The sequence below is a fragment of the Nannobrachium achirus genome (assembly GCF_963921795.1).
Source record: "Nannobrachium achirus genome assembly, chromosome: 14".
In the NCBI taxonomy this organism is placed as follows: Eukaryota; Metazoa; Chordata; class Actinopteri; order Myctophiformes; family Myctophidae; genus Nannobrachium; species Nannobrachium achirus.
Window position 1 is genome coordinate 23,172,963 of NC_137821.1, and position 18,835 is coordinate 23,191,797.

At 42.8% G+C, this 18,835-nt stretch overlaps 1 protein-coding gene across 2 annotated transcripts in view; it reads right to left on the bottom strand.

Moving 5' to 3' along the window:
- mta2 (metastasis associated 1 family, member 2) overlaps positions 1-18,835 on the bottom strand; it is a 37,975-nt gene that overhangs the window by 6,155 nt on the left and 12,985 nt on the right. For both annotated transcript variants that reach the window (XM_080741976.1, XM_080741977.1), the window contains exons 2-9: positions 18,636-18,703; positions 13,209-13,302; positions 8,449-8,566; positions 6,255-6,318; positions 5,750-5,867; positions 3,266-3,368; positions 2,067-2,166; positions 1,387-1,575 (exon numbers count right to left, since the gene is read on the bottom strand). In XM_080741976.1, coding sequence (XP_080598102.1) covers positions 1,387-1,575; positions 2,067-2,166; positions 3,266-3,368; positions 5,750-5,867; positions 6,255-6,318; positions 8,449-8,566; positions 13,209-13,302; positions 18,636-18,703 — 854 coding nt within the window. The remainder of the gene's footprint in view (positions 1-1,386; positions 1,576-2,066; positions 2,167-3,265; positions 3,369-5,749; positions 5,868-6,254; positions 6,319-8,448; positions 8,567-13,208; positions 13,303-18,635; positions 18,704-18,835) is intronic.

The window sequence follows — 18,835 nt, forward strand, 5'->3', positions numbered from 1 at the left end:
TAAGGATGTTACTTGATTGGTTGGAAATGATGCAAGTGGCATTAACATCAGCTACGCACAATTATGTTTGAAGACCACAACGTGCAAACAGCCCAAAGGAATTACTTGGCAAGCCAGTTGGCTTTTGGTTACCCTCGATCAAAGTACTTCGCGTAATGCTAAATTACTGATTAACGTATCAAAGATATTGATGGTAAAATAACTGTTTTAACTATATGCCTATTAACATGTAAAGCTTTGATAATTTACTGTTTTACGTTAGCTGTTGCACAAATCACTTTGGACCACCCTGGTGCTATGGTTGATTAGTTAGCTATGCAGTTTATGCATTGATTTAAGATGCCAATTAAACTATTTGAGGAGTTCCAGACCAGAACTATTCACAGAGTTCTGTGGTGATTGTAGCACATGTCTGGCAGCCAATTAGAAACAAGTATTTTCAGTCAACATCTGGTAGATAATCAGGAACAAGTATCTTGAAAGATGAATATGCCAAAATGAAGTGTCAAAAAGAATCCAAGACTTATGACAAAACAATAACCCCTTCCGAGTTTAATACTGTGGAGCCTTGATGCATTTTTGTTACTTTATCAAAAAAAACGATTATGCTTATGTCACACAGCGTGTGACGCAAAGCCATCGATGAGATGATATCTTGATAGATCTGTTGATTGGTCCGATGGTAATGAGAACACACCTGAATTTCAGTGCGGTGTGATCCCATTCAAGTGGGAACATTGGGAAATTAAGGCTGATTGAGTTACCTTTTTTATTGAGTAGAAGGTATTAAGCTAGGAAAGCCTCCGTGATCTACGTCACTTGTTCGATCGGTGCAATCATGTAGTTATAGCTTGCAGCTTTTCCAGTTGCACTCTGGTTAAAGGGGTATTTCGGTCAAAAACGACTTTCCTACCTTTCAAATGATGATTCGGGAAGCTTCTGGGTTGATCAGGTGTTGTTTGACCCATAGCAATCCGATCACGCGATACAAAACGGGATTTCCCAGTGTTTCTCTAGTTGGCCTGAGTTCAGAGTTGAGCTTTTTGTAAACAAACATGGCAGCGACCAGGAGCTGGTGTAGCTCGGATATGCTAACAACAGTATGAGGGACTGAGATCGAGCGAGAAAAGTGAATTTTGAGCGAGAATAATAACCGGATTACGGAACGACCCAAAAGGTGCCGTTTTGGAGCCGTGGGGTGCAGGGGAGAAAATCAAAAATGGAACAAAATGCTGCTATGGGTCAAACAACACCTGGATCAACCCAGAAGCTTCCCGAATCATCATTTGAAAGGTAGGAAAGTCGTTTTTGACCGAAATACCCCTTTAAATATGTTACATGCTTCCCTCAGCCAGAGCATTAAGGACAGCTAACATGCAGACTTACAAAGTCCTGGCGGATGTCGTTGAAGTCTTTGCCGTATTTCTCCAGGGCCTCCTCGAATAGCATGGCCTCGGAGGCGCTCCACTCCTCCATCTCGTCGCGACAGAGCACCGGTCCTCCCTGGGGAACCAGCGTGGACATGGCCTTGGCCAGGTCGTAGCCGTTCTTCTGCAACGTGTCCATGGCGTGGAACTGTGACGGGGTGGAGGGAGTGTTGGGAGAAAGTGACGTTTAGAGAGAGTATGTTGTTACAGTCTGGCTTCACGGACCTATTCAACTTTTAAGCTGGGTCTCCACCCCAGCTTAAAAGTTAGGGTAAGTGATTTTATATGGTTAAAATTAAAATCTTGATTGACCTTTACCTCCAAGTCAAGATGTATTTAATCGGTACACAAAAACTGTTTCACAAGAAAACAACGTATACATACAAAACACAAAAACTAAACTATACCTGTAGAAATCATCTCACAAGGGGAGGGGTAATGTGAGTGTGAGTGTGCGTGCGCGTGTGACTGGTGGGAGAGAACTAGTTTTGTTTTCTTTGACTGTTTGACATACTAAGGCCTGATGCATTTGCATGCAGCTTTGCATGCAGAAAATAGCAGATCTACAAGCTCACAACACGTCATGCTACCATGCGTTTTGAGCTTGTAGATCGTACCAATCAGCCGTGTTTGTCTCACCAGTGTAATGTCTCGGGAGGCTGCGGCGGCGCTCATATGGAGGCTGGGCTGTCGGATGGAGCTGCTACAATCCAGAGCCCGTGCAAATGTCCCCACAGCTCTGAAACACACAACACAAAACCTTGCTAAACACTCTTTATCTCTGGTTTGCATTCTCCCAGGGCCATACCGGTGGTCTGGCATGTTTAGCCCGTTGAGTATGACTCAGGCCATTTTCCAAAGCATACCGTTGTTTGTTTGATTTCCGAGAAAACCAGTGAATTCCATTCATTGCAGTAAAGTATACAACTCTGCTCCATTGCCAAGTCTTGAAACATGCACGAGATAGGTAAGCTTGAGATAGCTAAATATCTTTGAATGGTTAGTTTTTTTGATGAGGTTGTTGTTGTTGCATTTTAATGCATAGTAAATAAAGCATGTTTGGAAATGTCTAGCCGAGAAGAGTCCCTAGAGAAAAGACAGATTTACTCAATAACCTTGCAGTTATGTTTAGCAAACATTGACACTGAAGTTTGGTTTTATTTGATTTTGGAGCAAATGTAAACAATCACAAAAATAATCAACACTATTAACAGGTAAATGGTCTGTGTTTAAGTACGACTGTATGTTGGATGTGCTACTGTGCTCTGAAATAATACATATTTGTTTGAAGTATGCAAGCCTCTCTTGTATGTCCCTAATTTACTGTGGGTATGCCACTAATGTCCTTTATTAAAACAGGGAAGAAATGGCCAAGAAAATGACTGAAATATGACTATGTATTTGACTTGTAAAATAACAATGCAGTGTTTAGTTTCAGCCAGTAGAGGGAGCACTAGTTTGATGCAACCAACAAAGGACTGATTCACTTGTGAGGCTCAGTTCCCTCCAAAAACACACTTTGGGTAAACCAGCCGTTAATGTGTTGATTAGGACCGCACAGCGCTATGCACAGCACTAATTGTCACGTAGACACAGCACTAAGCACGGCACTAATTGTCACAGAGACCAATGGTTGTGAGCTTTTAGATCAGCCATTTTCAAATTGCTGATGTACAGAGGGGTTAAGGTGGTTAAACTAATTTTGATTCTAAATTATATTAACAAATTTAGGTGGAGACCCCCTGGAAGCCCCTCAGGGACCCCTGGAGGTCCCCGGATGAGAATCACTGACTTATACGATCACATCTGGGGTAGGGGATGTGATCCCTCTGACTTACCGTGCCACGACGAGGAACTGGTCGATCTGGGGGTCTTTGAGCTGGTTGTCGGGGTCCCACACCTTGGTCTCCAGTTTCTCTTGCACCCGGGTATCTGACTCAACTGGGACAGAAGGAACAGGGTTTCTTTTGTTATACTGCACATATATACTGTATGTGTGTGCGTGATATATATTTAGACTCTTCTCTTTCTTTGTCTTTTTACATTTCAAATATCAAGTTTGTCATCAGACTGCAACACACTGCATACACACACAAAACACACCAATATCTAAAAAGAAATAATTTTACGCTTTTAATATGTACCCTTACACAAGATGTAACAATAAAGAACCGTTGAACCTTACAGTGACAGTCAAGTAGCAAAGGGAACATCTTTTGTCATTAAGCCAGACATAACTATTACATAATCACATGATTGCAATTATTTTAGTTAATTCAATCATTTTTGCATAATCCTGTTGGAATAGTTTCCTTCATTTGTATAAATTCATCTGTTGAAAAATGTTCATACATTTAAAAAGAAAATGTACAAAAATGGTGTAAATAGCGGATCTACACGCTCACATCATTGTGAGCTTGTAGATCTGCTATATTTCTGCTGTTTTGCCAATAGTAGATGCAGGTGTGAGATGCCGTGGGCTCGATTGGGCTCGGCGAGCCCAGACTTATTTAGCTGCACGCACGCACGCATGCACGCACGCACGCACGCACGCACGCGCACCTCACATGCACGCACATTAATCATCACGTCACAAATTTAGAGGGGCACCACTTCTAAAATCCATATCACACCACTGAGTACATGACATCTTGTTTGACTGGTAATTGTCAGTCATTTCTTTGTATGCAAATTAATTTGTCATGTCTGCCATGTGCAAATTGTTTACAAAAGCCTTAACGCCAAAACCACATGAAAATCTATCGTCACCTAAAACGTCATGATGGAGAAAGCCCTGGCCGTTATCAGCATTACATTCCCGCATTATTAGACGCCAACAGTGAAGAGAGAGAGGGAAGACATGGAGAGGACCGGCGAGGAGGTGTGACTCAGACAGAAGTGAACCCATGACATCATAATTATACAGTGTGTTGTCTTTAACTGGGTTGAGCCACCGCAGTGACCTTGGCAGGGTCATGGTTAAATATGGTCTGTCTGCAGGACAACATGCTGCTCACAGATAGGCTCCTCTCTGGGTCCTGGACGATAAGACCACCAACCTCTCTAGGGCTGCCGTCGCTTATTAGCCTATCAATTACTCCTTTGATTAATCGAGACGTGCTTTATCAACGGATCAACGTTTATACATTCTAATTCAGATTTCTTTTTTAATAATTGACTAGGGTTTGTCTGATTAACCACTGTACCCCTTTTGTACTTCATTGTAATCTACAAGTGCATCGTGCACAAATAACAGATCTACAAGTTCACATCATGTTATGATACAACACATTGTGAGCTTGTAGATCAGCTTTTTTTGCTATTGTCACCAATAATGACTTTCGAATGTCAATCACTTTATTTTATTACGCAATTCCTTTTTTTGGATCAATTAAATTGATTAGTTCTTTTTAACTGTTGTAGGGGTCTTTCATAAACATCTGACTAGTGTTATTGTAAATACCAAGCTTGCATGGGTATCAACAATGGAATCGCAATCATGTCAAACACTTGAATTTTATACACTCGCCGATACTTGCTAGATCTTAACGCACTTTTATTTTTTACAACTTCGTTATCGTTTCATTTAGTGGTGCCGTTGTGTTTACACTTGTTCCAATTTATTTATTTATTAACAATACATTACATGCTTTTATGGGATTGTAAAACGCACTATATAAACTCAAGACTGGACAGGGGAGGAAGGGAGTGGATTAAGAGAGCGAGACAGCGAGAGAAAAAGAGTGCAGAAACGGCTAAATGATGCAAAGGAGAGAGCAAGAGATTGGAGGAGAGGTACGAGCAGAAAGGAAGAGATGTAGGGCAGAGACACTGGGAAAAGGGAAAAACAACATGTGTTGTTGTGTGGTCATGAGTCATTTTTCAGTGCTCTCCCAGGGATGCACTGCCTTGCCTGGCCAGATGGAGTGTTTTCACGCTGTGTCTCTGGTGTTCTCAAACACAAGATGGGAGAACATTTTCACCTACAGAGAAAATGTAAAGTACTATCCGTGTCATTTTTAGTGCAGAGATCTCCCATCTTCTGCATGCGGAACTCTGTTCCCCAATCCCTGTCAGAAGTATTCCATGGCAGCAGTAGGCAAGCCTCCAGTAGCCTCCTAACGGAGACTGACTCAGAGCTCTTGCATAATCCTTTTTGTTTCCTCCTTCATATTGTCTTGTATGTTTGCATATATGTGCGTCTGTGTTTTAAGTGACATTTAACCTCGGCCACAACCACTGCAGTTTCAAAGTGGGACGCATGTTAGACTGCGTGGTCAGAGAAAAGGTCAGAGTTCACCTCTCCCACCTTCAGCACTCACCTTCGGCTAGTTTGTCTGGGATCTCGGCCTGGTATTTGGAGCCCACCCGAATTTCGCCCTGGTCGGCCAAGAGGGTCTTCTGTACGGGGTCGAACACCAACGAGTAGAAGAAGCAGTCCTGGACGGGGGGAAACAGCAGCACATTGAGAACATGAGCCAAAAGCACAACTGGATTTCAACGATTTCTCTATATTGTATCTTATTACGTCATGTTGTAATGACGCATTACGCCATTACAACAAGTGGATCTTTAACGGTAACCTGAATCTAGTCATGACATAATAATCTGACATAACACTTCCCAATATGTTGAGAGCTCATGCTGGAAGACAAATTGGAATATCAGTATTTGTTGAATTAATATAGTTATTCATTCACCCAGCTCTAGAACGCCCAAAAAGCAAATAGTTAATATCTAAGTTAAGTTAAGCATAGAGGAAGACGTTTACAATGTTTAGCTTCATCAGAGGTGCGGAGCTGAGAAGTGTTGCAGGACGTGGCTTACCTCCTTCTCCAGGTAGCCAACCAAGACATCTGTTTCATTGAGGAGGGTGACATTACATTTCCCCCTGAGGAGACACACAGGAAAGACAGTTAGCCACGTTCAGGGGCCAACAAGGTCTCATCGTTATCAAAAACTATCCATGCATTATGAGACCGTACTGCACATGTGGATGTAACTGCACATGCACTGTCTGGTACTAAACTGTTTGGTGCATAAACTAATCACAGAATTAGATAAATACAGTCTTGCATATGCTAAAACATATGCCATGATTGATACTTGTTTGCGTCTAACGTTAACTCAGGCCTTAAATTTGCAACTCTCAAATTCCACGCCGCTAACATTTTCCTTGGCAAAGTGTTTGTTTGTGTCCAATCTCATGTGCCCAGACCATTCACACAGAAACTTAACAGCCTGATCAGTATGGCCAAAACAAAATTAAGATGATCCCATATCCTAAAAACCCAGTTTGGGAACATTATGGTTCCCCAGGGACATGCAAGAGTGTTTTGGTCAACAGAAGTCGTTATGTCACCATTTTATGTTTAACATTTCATTCGTTTTTCAGCCCATTGTACAGAAAACGCACTGAACCATGATCCACAAACCGAGGTATACACTGAACCATGATCCACAAACCGAGGTATACACTGAACGATGAGGTTTATGAAGCATTCTCAACCACACACTTGGACAGCAAAGGGAAGAGAGGCCAAAACGGAGGGCAGGTCTTCAGCCGAACATGATGGAACCAGGATGCACCAGTAAAGTTTTCTTTAACTACTTAAGCCATTGATACTTTGTTGACCAGGGTTCCCCAGGGGTCTATACTTGGTCACCTATTTCTTTTTTTACCTCAAATCTCTTTGCTGAAAATAGCCAACAACATCACTTGTATTTTCCCATTCTCACTGGATGTTCACTATTATGTCATGCCCACAATAAATAGGGCGCTAGAGTTTACGTGGTTAACAACACACATGCAAGTACAAACTACGTAAACACAAGAGTTACTAAGCCAATGAGAGAATCCTATATGGCAGGTCAAGCTTGACATCAACTGTTCTCAAAGTGGAGTCCAGGGTCCCTCAGGGTTCTCTGAGGGGGCTCCAAATGGACCGTTACTGGTTTGAGAACCCCTCTTCTACGTCTTTGAGCACACAGATTGTGAAAAGGTCTCACAAAGTGCAGCCAGAACATGAGTGACCCTGTCCATCTGTCAAGTGTAAATGGTTGTGAGGACTCTGTGGGGAGTTAGAGACAGGTGGCGACGGCCTGGCCTCTGTGGGGCCAGCTTTAACACATGGCCAACACGTGGCCATAGATTGGACCACTTATGAGCTGCTTTGGTGTTTAACTGTGCATGGCAGTTGGTGAAATGCACCTCAATAGGAGTGCACCAGTGCAACAGTTAATGGAACTAATCTATTTAATCGTTTTTCTTTTTTTCCCCTTCTTTTTTTAACTATCAATTTTAATTTAAGTAATTGATTTTGTTTCCCCCAAAGTTTTCTAAAAACAATAAAAGACTGCCCATCTACAAGCTCACAATGCGTTGAGACACATTGTGAGCTCACTGATTGGCAATTTTTTGCACATGACACAGTTGTACAAGAAAGTATAAAATAGGGTTTAAGACAAGTGGTTAATCAGACCAATTGATTTACCCGTATTTTCCGGACTATAAGGCGCACTTAAAAGCCTTTAATTTCCTCAAAAAACTACAGTGCGCCTTATAGTCCAGTGCGCCTTATATATGGATCATTCATTGACATTGACATTCCCTTTAGCACAGCTCCATCTGTTGGATGCATAACGCAACGGTAGCGTCTGTTATGTGCGCCTTATAGTCAGGTGCGCCTTATATATGAAAACAGTTTGAAAATAGACCATTCATTGACAGTGCGCCTTATAGTCAGGTGCGCCTTATAGTCCAGAAAATACTGTAGTTGAAAAAATACTTTTATTGATACAACAAAATAAATAACACGCTTTAATTCAATTCGATATTCAAAAGTAGCTCATCCAATAATGGGGTTTGCTTATTTATTTATTTGGATAAATTGTATTTATTTATTTGGATAAATAGGAAGCTAGGGAGGCTGGGAATGGGAAATACAGGAGGTAAGGCACTGGTTGGACTCGATCCCAGGTTCAGTTTAGGATACCGTACACATAACACTCTGGTTCTTACCTTATGTGAGTAGCAGGTAGAGATTCAAACTGTCGAGAGAGGAACAGTTCTCTGTGCTTGAGCTGGTGTTTCTGTTGTTCTGACACTGCTGGCTGCTTGGACTCCTCCTCAAAGTCTCCTGGAATGAAACAACACAGACACACGGGCATCAGCTTCAACCCTACGTCATGAAATAAGTGCTTCTCAACTGGTCTGGTCTGGCAAAATTCACACATAAAACACAGGAAGCAATATATAAACCATTTAGTCCTTATTCTGGGCAAACATTCAGCGGAAATAGGCAGACTTTGGGGGCGAAAATAGCCGATCTACAAGCTCACTTGTGAGCTGGTAGATCGTCTATTTTCGGTATACAGGCAACAACAGAATTTTGGGTCCCTTCCCCCTCGCTGAGAAATGATTCCAGCCTTCCAAAATGCAACATCACACAAATGTATAATTGCACGTTATTGGTCGCTGTGTGAAATGTGTTGCATGGGTTGTAGCGTCACAAACTTCTGCTGCTAGTGAACTGTCTCTGTAGAAGACACGGTTCTCCATTTTCTAAATGCCCCAAAATGCTACACCCACAAATGTAATTAAACAGTCACAGTAAATAACCAACGATCACGACAATAATTGCCAGTGCAGAAAAGATCCACTACAATCCCCCCCCCCCCCCCCCCCTCCCCCCTCCAGCCACTCATAAGATATGGAGGAATGAGGGCGGCTGTATGTGTGTGTTCGACCACTAGATTGCGCATTCCTAATTTCAGGCGGGTGCATAATTTGTTGCGAGGTGGAGTGGGGGAGGAGGAGGGGTGGGGTATATCGCTCCATCTCCGTGGACTCCACCCCTGCACTCAGCCACAGGAAACCCTGTCAGTGAGACAGAGAGAGAGGGCCGGGACCTCAGGCCACACCCCTTTCTGTTAACCCCTCCTGCCACCACCGCCACCACCCCCCTCCACACCCCCCCCCCCACACACACACCCTCTCCCTCCCTCCTCTTGTCCGGCTAGTCCCTGCCAGACAAAGTAGGAAACCCTGTGCACCAAACCTGAGGCGCCCATCCCCCCATCATGCACCCCCCATACACACACATTAAAGAGAAAAAAAAAAAGCACATACAGAGGGAGAGACAGGCAGGCACTCAAGACGCGCGTGCGCGCGCACACACATACACACACGCACGCAGCACACTCTCTCGCTCAATCTACAGTCACATGCACATGCATTAATACGCGTGCGTGCGCGTGCACAAACGCACACACGCAGGGACACACTTTTCTTCCACTGACAAAGACACAAGGCAAGTCGGAATTAACCCTTTGCGTGCCAGGGCCCTGCGGGACGCATCAAGGGCCTTTTGTTTCCGAGCAGTGCAGTGGGGCTGGTTGATAAGCACAGTCAGAGACATACAGAAACAGAAAGAAGACAGGAGGGGAAGCGAGAGAAGACAACCTTTATCTGGCTTCAAGGCTCTAGGAGAGGAGGTGGGAGAGAAGAGGGTTGGTCTCGTGTGTATATACTGCACTGTATATACATGTATATATATTTATATATAGATAGGACGGTGTGGTGGCTGTGATGCGAGGCAACGCGGGCGCCACAAACCCAACAGAGGAGGAGGAAGCAACACAGAGCAGTAGAGAATAGCCCTCGAACCGTTAAAGACACTACAAGCAGTAGTGTTTGTCTGCGTTAATAAGAGCAAACTACACCAGACGGCTAGACTGGATCCCAGAGGTGGCTAGAAACGGCTTGGACTGGACTCCCAAACCACTGAGGGTTTGCTGGTCCTTTGCTATCCCGCTCTCCGAGTCGGAGCTGCTCTGAGAGGCTCGCACACTCTCTCTTTCCCTGTGTCCTTCTCTTGGTGTTTCATCTCACTCTGTTCTTTCTCCAAACAGTTAGAGGACTCTCCAGCCACGTAGGTGTTGTTGACCCCCACAGAGGACGGGACAGTACACCTGCATTGTCGCCTGACGGCAGGATTCCATCCGTACGTACGTTCAGGGACCAGAAGAGATGTTAGGGGAATGAACAGGGCTGATTGGCTGGCTGGCTGGCTTCGAAATGCCAACAGGCTTCGTGGGTGTAAAATGGAGGGGTGTAATTGCTGGTGTTCTCTTCAGGGACTCGCCCCATCAAACGTTTTGATTCTGTGGCCCTCGGCTTGCCTGGGTCGCCTCTTTCTCTCTCTCCCCCCACTACGGCTGCATTTCCGCCTAATTCGGATTCGTTGAGGCCACAACTGGACTTTTATTTGTGGGATTTGATGGCCGCGTAGCCATACACTTATGGTTGTGGAAATAAAAGTTAATAATAAAAGTTTTCTTTTTTTGTAAACTAAAACATTAATGATTGGCTCAACTGAAGGTCGTTCAACTTCTTTCAGATAATTAACGGTTGACTTTAGAACATTTCTGCCTAACTAGGCTAAATGTGCAGTCCCGTGTGGATCCTGTCTTTATTAGACAGTACAACCAATGTCATGTCTCTCTCAAACCCGTTGACATTGTGCTGTGACTGTGCTGTTTTGTACATCGTCACTGTCGGGTGGAAACCTTGTATCTCCAAAATCATTACTTTTCAGTAAATTAAAAAAGAAAGAGAACCTGTGTTCCAATTGATCCAGTGTAGTTAATATTTATTTATTAAATATTTATAGAAGCCATATAGAGGCGGGGAAAAAAAGAAATACGGAGATACAAGGTTTCTGCCCGACAGCAATGATATATAAATACATAAGTCTCCTATAGACAATACACAAGTCCCCTATAGGCTTGGGTCAACATCCTGAAAGTTTTCTTTTTTCTCCTTTCTTTTTCTGGGCCTCTCTGCCTATGTAGTATGTAGTGTAGGAGTACATGACTTCAGTTTGTGCTTCAGCTCCCAACCGACAGCCCTCACCACGTCATCCCTCATGACATTTTTAGAAAGACTGGACACTGTCTTTGAAGGGAATAGAACTTACTATAGAGTATGAACCGCTAATTTACACAGCTCCATACAAGCAATGCAAAGACCACGGCCAACCAAGCAAACACACTTCGGAGGGAATCTGGATTCAGGCCGGTAACATCATAGCCTATTACTCATCCATGTCAAACAACTTGTAACCCGTATGTACTTTGACCAAGGTTCCCCGGGGCTCTGTGTTTGCCCCCCCCCCCCCCCCCCCTTTTTTCTTTCCCTCTACACCAAATCGCTTTTCTGAAAAAATAAATCTGCAATGTGTCGCGTTATATCTGCTATTTTGGCCAAATGTTCGCCTATTATGACGTGCCCATAATAGGGATGCTAGGGGTTCATGTGGTTAACCAGCATAAAGCATCACGTCGTACACAAGGGCTTGTGGGCGTTCAGGCTAGTTAAAGAAAAAAGACAAAAAAAAAAAGCATCAGCATTCCAAGCAGCCTTAATGCATCCATTTTGAGGTGTGTGTGTGTGTGTGTGTGTGTGTGTGTGTGTGAGAGAGAGAGAGAGAGCGAGTCTTTGTCTGGAGCACTGCAGCCCAGAGGGAGGGTTCAGAGAGCCGAGGAGGGGTGGTGGTGGTGGTGGTGATGGTGGGTGGGGGGGGTAATGAGTGAATCTGATCAGGCCTCTCAGTGGTCTACGTGTCATTAGCACCACCTCGCTACCTCACTGCTCCCCCCTCCCCTCCTTCCCCTGGTCACACAAGGCAGGGGAGGCTCAGCGACGACACAACTGGTGGGATGTGCCAGACAGAGCATTCCCTGACAGGAGGGGAACATGCAGTCGGTGTACAGAGGGGGGAGAATTTCATGTCTGACGGCTAAGAAATGTGAGGTGTGTACCCTGAGGGGACCCTGTTTGGTAACAGACTGCTAAATCGAGCAGCCGTGCGACGAGACTTCCCACAGAGACAGGAACTCTGGTCGTAAAAAAAAAAGGAAAAAGGCCACACTGAAATTTTAAATTGCGTGTCGCCGTAAATCTTCGCCGAGATGGTTACTGGCGCGCTTCACGGGCAAACATTCCACTGTGTGGAAGAGACTTTTTAAAACGCAGTGGCTTTTGAATGCTAGTGCAGTGATTCTCAACCTTTTCAGGCCGTGACCCCCCAAAATAATCATATTTGAACTGGGGACCCCCCACTCTGATAAACAGAGTTGGGGCATTACATTTTCGGTTCCACAGAGAATTTTGAAAATAGCCAAACTACAAGTTCAGAACAGCTCCCTTTTGCAAGGCATTGTAATCAGCAAAACTTTTTCTTACGTTATTTGACAGGTGGAGAACCACTGGTCTAGAAGGAATAACTTCTTTAATTTTTTTAAATAAAAAATGAAATAAACATTCTATGGATTAAAGCCATAGAATGTTTGAAGATTATATGCAGGGCTGTTCTAATCAGAACCCCAGACATCCTTATTCTGACCATGTCATATTTGGCGAAAAATCTGAAAATTGGGTGAGAAAAGCATATCTACAAGCACACAACCCTTCACAGCGTGACCCATTGGGAGCTTGCATATGGGCTATTTTTGGCAAAGAGATTCCGTATAGAGGGAAAAAGGGAGGGGAACAAGTACGGACGGACCCCTGGGGGACCTCGGTCAATGAATTATATCGGGTTCAAGTGGCTAAATATCCAACATTAAGCTTGCTGATGTTGGACGGGACCTAATACACTTCACACAGAATTGCATTACGGGAGCAATACATAAAATAATTAATCTGTTGTGATATAGAATCAAGCAGTCAAAAGGAGGTCTTGGGAAGTCATGAGTCATGACTGGTAAAGTACTTACTTGCATTACTGTCAGCCAGAGTGTTGAGGTTGCCTGAGATGTCTCGCCTCCGGAAGAGACATACCACCTTGGCCTCTACATTTCCGTTGGCCGTCTGTGGCAAAGGGAGGAACAGAGAATCGTTATACCATTATTGCTGTAATATCCTCCAACAAGGCCCCCCAAAAATACAAACATGTTAGCTATCTATGAATAAAGGCTTAGTAAACATTACATTTTGAGCAAGAGAGCATGTCATATTTAAGGACTGTATTGTAGTTTTTGAATGTGGCTGCTCTCTCTGTCTCATCAGGCAACTCTGAATCTCAGGAGGGTAGGGCTGTCACGATTATGACAATTTACATAAAGATTAATTGTCACTCAAATAATTGCGATTAACGATTTAATTGTGTATTTGTCGTTGACAATTACATTTCTGTTTGGCTTGTAGGCTTTGAAGTTGCACATTGCAGATATGACACATACCCTAAATATACAAAGACATTACTGATATATTTGACAACTTTAACTTAGAACATTCATTGACAACTTTAACTTTAAGAACATTGATAGCGGAAATAGCCGATCTACACTATTTCCACTGTTTTTGAAAATGTTTGAAAATATATGAACATTTTTCAACATGGAAACGATTATGACGATTATGCAAAATAATTGCGATTACCTCAAATAATTGCGATTAAACGATTATGTAATAATTGTGACAAGCCCTACAGGAGGGGACTCATTTCAGGATTCTTTCCTGACTTTTCATCAACAGCTTGTATTGAGCTGCAATAGAGTACTGTGAGGTCCCTGAGGAACAACGAACAACTGGACAAAGCATGACATGACATGACATGACAAAGCAATGGGGCATCCGGGAGTTGCAGGGTTAAAGTCCCTGTTCACCACTGTGGAGACTTGGGTTTGAATCCTCCCTGGTGCAGCCACCTTGACCGGGCACTCCAAAGAACACAATTGGCCAGGTGTAGAAAATAGAAAACAAGCAGCCTAAAGAGCGGCTTTAAAAAAATTAAATAACTTGAGTTGTGTGCTACATCTATGCACTGCGACGACTATTTTCCGTGATCGATATGCGCTAATGACTTTTAAATTACCCTAACACGTTACTACCATGAGCCCCCCCCCCCCCTTTCCCGTACCGTCGGCGAAATGAAATAAATATATATTGTATACAGAAATGCAATGAATGACCATTGAAAGAATTTTGTCGGAGCCCGGCGTAGGGCTGTCACGATATGACATTTTACATGACGATTAATTGTCACTCAAATAATTGGCGATTAACGATTTAATTGTGTATTTGTCGTTGATAATTACATTTCTGTTTGGTTTTTAGGCTTTGAAGTTGCATAATGGTAGATATGACACATAACCTAAATATACAAATACATTACTGACATATTTGACAACTTACTACTTAAAAAATAAAATTGATAGTGGAAATAGCCGATCTACAAGCTCACAACGCGTCGCGATGCGACGCGTTGTGAGCTTGTAGATCTGCTAATTCCACTATTTCTGACATTTTTCAACATTCAGGATTATGACGATTATGAACAAAAATGGAGGCCACATTATTAACAGACAGTTGTAGATTATGAAGTGTCTTCACTTTACATTAGGGCTCTTGATAACATCTAGCAATGATTTATAGATAATTTAGGAATGCTTTACAAAGCATTTGTTAAACATGAACAAAAATGGAGGCCACATAAATAGACAGTTGTAAATAATGAATTAGTATATAAATAGCTTGTCTATGATTAGTTTCTTATCTACAAATAACTTATAACTGTGTTATTAATGTTTTAATAATCATTTACAAAGGCATAAAAAGGGTTATAAATGTTTTACTAAACATTTACCAATGTATATGAATAGCTTGTAAATGATTAGTTATTTATCTCTAAATAGCTTATAAATACTAAATAACTTTGGTTACAAATGATTTAAAATATATTTATAATTGTTTATAAATGGCTTATTCATGAATAGTTCACTAGTTACTAACAATTTATAAATGATTATTAAATATAGTTATAAATGTTTAAATAAACATGTATTAACCGCTTGTTCATTCATTATTACTCATCTACAAGTTGCTTATTAATGTGTTATAAATGTTTATAAATGCTTTATAACAGGTCATTATTGTAAAGTGCTACCAGTTATTTTTTAAGTAGTAAGTTGTCAAATATGTCAGTAATTTCTTTGTATATTTAGGTTATGTGTCATATCTACCATGTACAACTTCAAAGCCTAAAAGCCAAACAGAAATGTAATTATCAATGACAAAAACACAATTAAATCGTTAATCGCCAATTATTTGAGTGACAATTAATCGTCATGTAAAATGTCATATCGTGACAGCCCTAGCGTCAGGTGCAGGAGGGCCCGCACTGACCAGATTCAGGGCCCAGTGTTGGCTTGTTACGCCACTGTCCCAACATCATGTTGTAGGTCAGGGGTGCCCAACCTTTTTTGACCCAAGGTCTACTTTGAAAATGTGCCACCTAGCTGAGGGCTACCAGCCCAAAATGTACCGTAACACCCATTCAATATACAGGTAAAAAACAGAAAATATTAATAGATATTATAACATTGTACTCACTGTACTGTACTGTAATCATACTGTATAGTAGGAATTGTAATTGAATGAAACGATTGCAACTTCTCACATTGGGCATACAGACAGCATGACCATTTATTGCACACTCTGCATATTATGCACTGACAACACAGTTTAGTTTTTTTTTTCTTTTCTTTTTTTATAGTTTTTTTTATAGTTTTTTTATAGTTTTTTTTTTGTCCTTTATTCCATGTCAGTCTCTCTACCTTAGTGGGAAACCTGGCACTGGGAAGAGGAGGCTAGCTTGTCAAAGTCAGGGTTGTATGAGCTGGTTGCAAGTTTTAGGCAGGCCACAAGGTGCTCATCTGTCATTGTGGCTCTGTACTTTGACTTGATGAACTTCATGTGAGAAAAAGCAGACTCACACAGGTAGGTTGATCCAAATTCAAATGGGTCTGAGCGGCTTTGGAGCGAGGAATTTCCTCCGCTCCATTCCTCCGCTCCGCTCCGCTCCAAGCCGACCCTATTGGGGCCGCGCGCCGCATGTTTCCAACAAAACAGAGCCGTGCGCAGTAGCCTACTAGTGCAGTGAAGCCTTGTTGGCACCGCGGAGATGGAGAGGAGAACAGACAGAGAATTCCCTTTATCACGATTTCACTCATCCACACACGTAGGCTATGTTTATAATACATAGCCTACCTTGTGTCAGTTAAGTTATATATCACCAGCCAGTCAACGGATACGAATTCAAGTGAGACTGATTGAAAAACACACGCCACGACTCGCCTCCGTCTCTCGGTTGTGGTGATTAATCAATAACCAGCTGGATTTAATATTGCCCGTCTTATTAAAAAATACAATGCCTTAGATTAGATGGCGTCTTTTGTAACAGTGAACGCAGGTCTCCATCAAGCCGAGGCTCACGTAACGTTACCGCAGGCATTTGTGTTGGGAACACTTGTTGTGCAAAGCAAAGGAGAAAGTGTTTCGCATATGGTAGCAAAATCCTTTTTTTATTTTGGCTGGTGACTCTGATTGACGACCCTGAGCGGAGCGTGGAGCGAGCGCGGAGCGAGAAATGCGAAAATCAACGTGAGCGACGGAGCGGCGGGGTGCGGTGGCCGACCAGAGCGATGAGCGAGCGGGACAAGAGCCCTCTGGAGCGCGGAGCGGCTCCACTCCGCTCACCTGCTCTGCTACACGTTGAGTTGAGTTCAGTCAACATCATCCACTCGCTCGGAGTCGTTTCACTGAAACGCCCGATGTATGTCCTCCCCCCCCGAATTAATAAATTATTTCTTTGAAATCATCTCGCGGTCCACTGGTAACCAGCCCGCGATCTACCGGTCGACCGCGATCGACTGGTTGGGCACCCCTGTTGTAGGTGAACATCAAGCTGCCTCACTCGATAGGCTACCTAGGGGCCACATTGCTCAGGAACTGCTGAACTACTTACTGGTATTACACAGAGAAAGGCACTGAAGCACACGTCTTCTTTTCAATTTTTAATTAAGTAAAGACACGATAAATGTTTCAATGCTACAGTGTCTTCATCGCGGTAGGTAGGTCAAGTGATGCTACCTAGACTAGAGCATCTTCACTGATCTGTATGTCTACTACTGAGACGGCCAGGATAGGGAAAAGAGTATTTAATATACAGCCCTCTCCATGCAGCAGGAGTTGAGAGAAACAAATCACACAGGTCCGTATAACATTTGACCACAGATGTGGTACCGATAAGTAATCGTCAAAATATGACCCCCCCACGAAATAAAATAACATGATTATCAATAATCATGATTAATAATTGTGATTACAATATAAAAACAGGAAAACAAAATAATCAGGATGATCATTTTAGCCATAATCATGCAGCGCTACTACTGGTGCTTCATAATACCCCTTCAGTCTGCTCAGCACCCATTAGCAGTGGGGAAGATGGAGTCCTCCTGGTTGCTCACTGTAGGAGTATTACATAAATGAGCTTAATCCTTTGACTGGGAAACAAGCCTGTGTCATACACCACTGCCGCTTGCTGCTGGCTTATATAAGTACCTCCTGTACCGCCGTCTAGTTATTTGCCTAGACAAGGCTAACCAGCGCGGGTCGCACAACGCAATGGGCAGCCGAGTGAGCATGTCAGTTATTTAACTGGAAGAGTGTCTGAAGCAGTGGGTCGTGACCCCTGAAGCGGGTCGCGACACAGTTTCACAGGGTCACCGCCAAAAGAACATTTTGGTTACGGGGGGATGCCGTTATCTGGTGCGTTGGGTCAGGACTTCACGCAGGTCAAATGTGGGTCGGATCAACACCAGCTGAGAAGCGCTGCGTTAGAGCAGTGATTCTCAACCTTTTCAGGCCGCGACCCCAAAAATAATGATAGTTGAACTGGGGACCCCCACCCTGACAAGCACTTGAGTTGTTAAGAGTTCAGGCATTACATTTTGTCTAACACTGTTCTATTGTGAAAATAGGATATCTACATGCGCACGCCTTTTTTCACAGCTATTTTCACAATTTCTGCCTCTAATATTTGACTATTTGGCCAATATTTAATTTGTAATTTTAGAGCTATTAAAAAGTCCTTAGATTGTCACTTTAGAAATGTGCAGATACCCTCTATACACATAAACTTTGTTGGTTTGTTTACTACCGGGTCCCGACCCACAGGTTGAGAACCACTGTGTTTTAGGACATGTTATAGCACGGTACCAACTTGGTCTGTCATTACCGCTGCCGTTGTGTTAGAAAATAAACTTTCAAACAAGGTCACATACAGGTAATATTAACTACGTGATGAAAGTCAGAGTCAGCAAGTACATGAAGTTAGATGACAAGGACAAATTACTAACCTTGTTGAGCTCTTCTATTCTGCGAATCAGGTAAGGGTTGCTGGAGGAATTCTCAAAGTACACGTAATCTGGAGGAGAAAGGGGACACACATGAATATCAGTTTACAATTTTGGACATCTTACAATGTAAACCAACATGTGGCATGTGTAGAATCTGGAATCTTGCAGTGTCCACTACTCATCAAATAAACTGTGTAAAA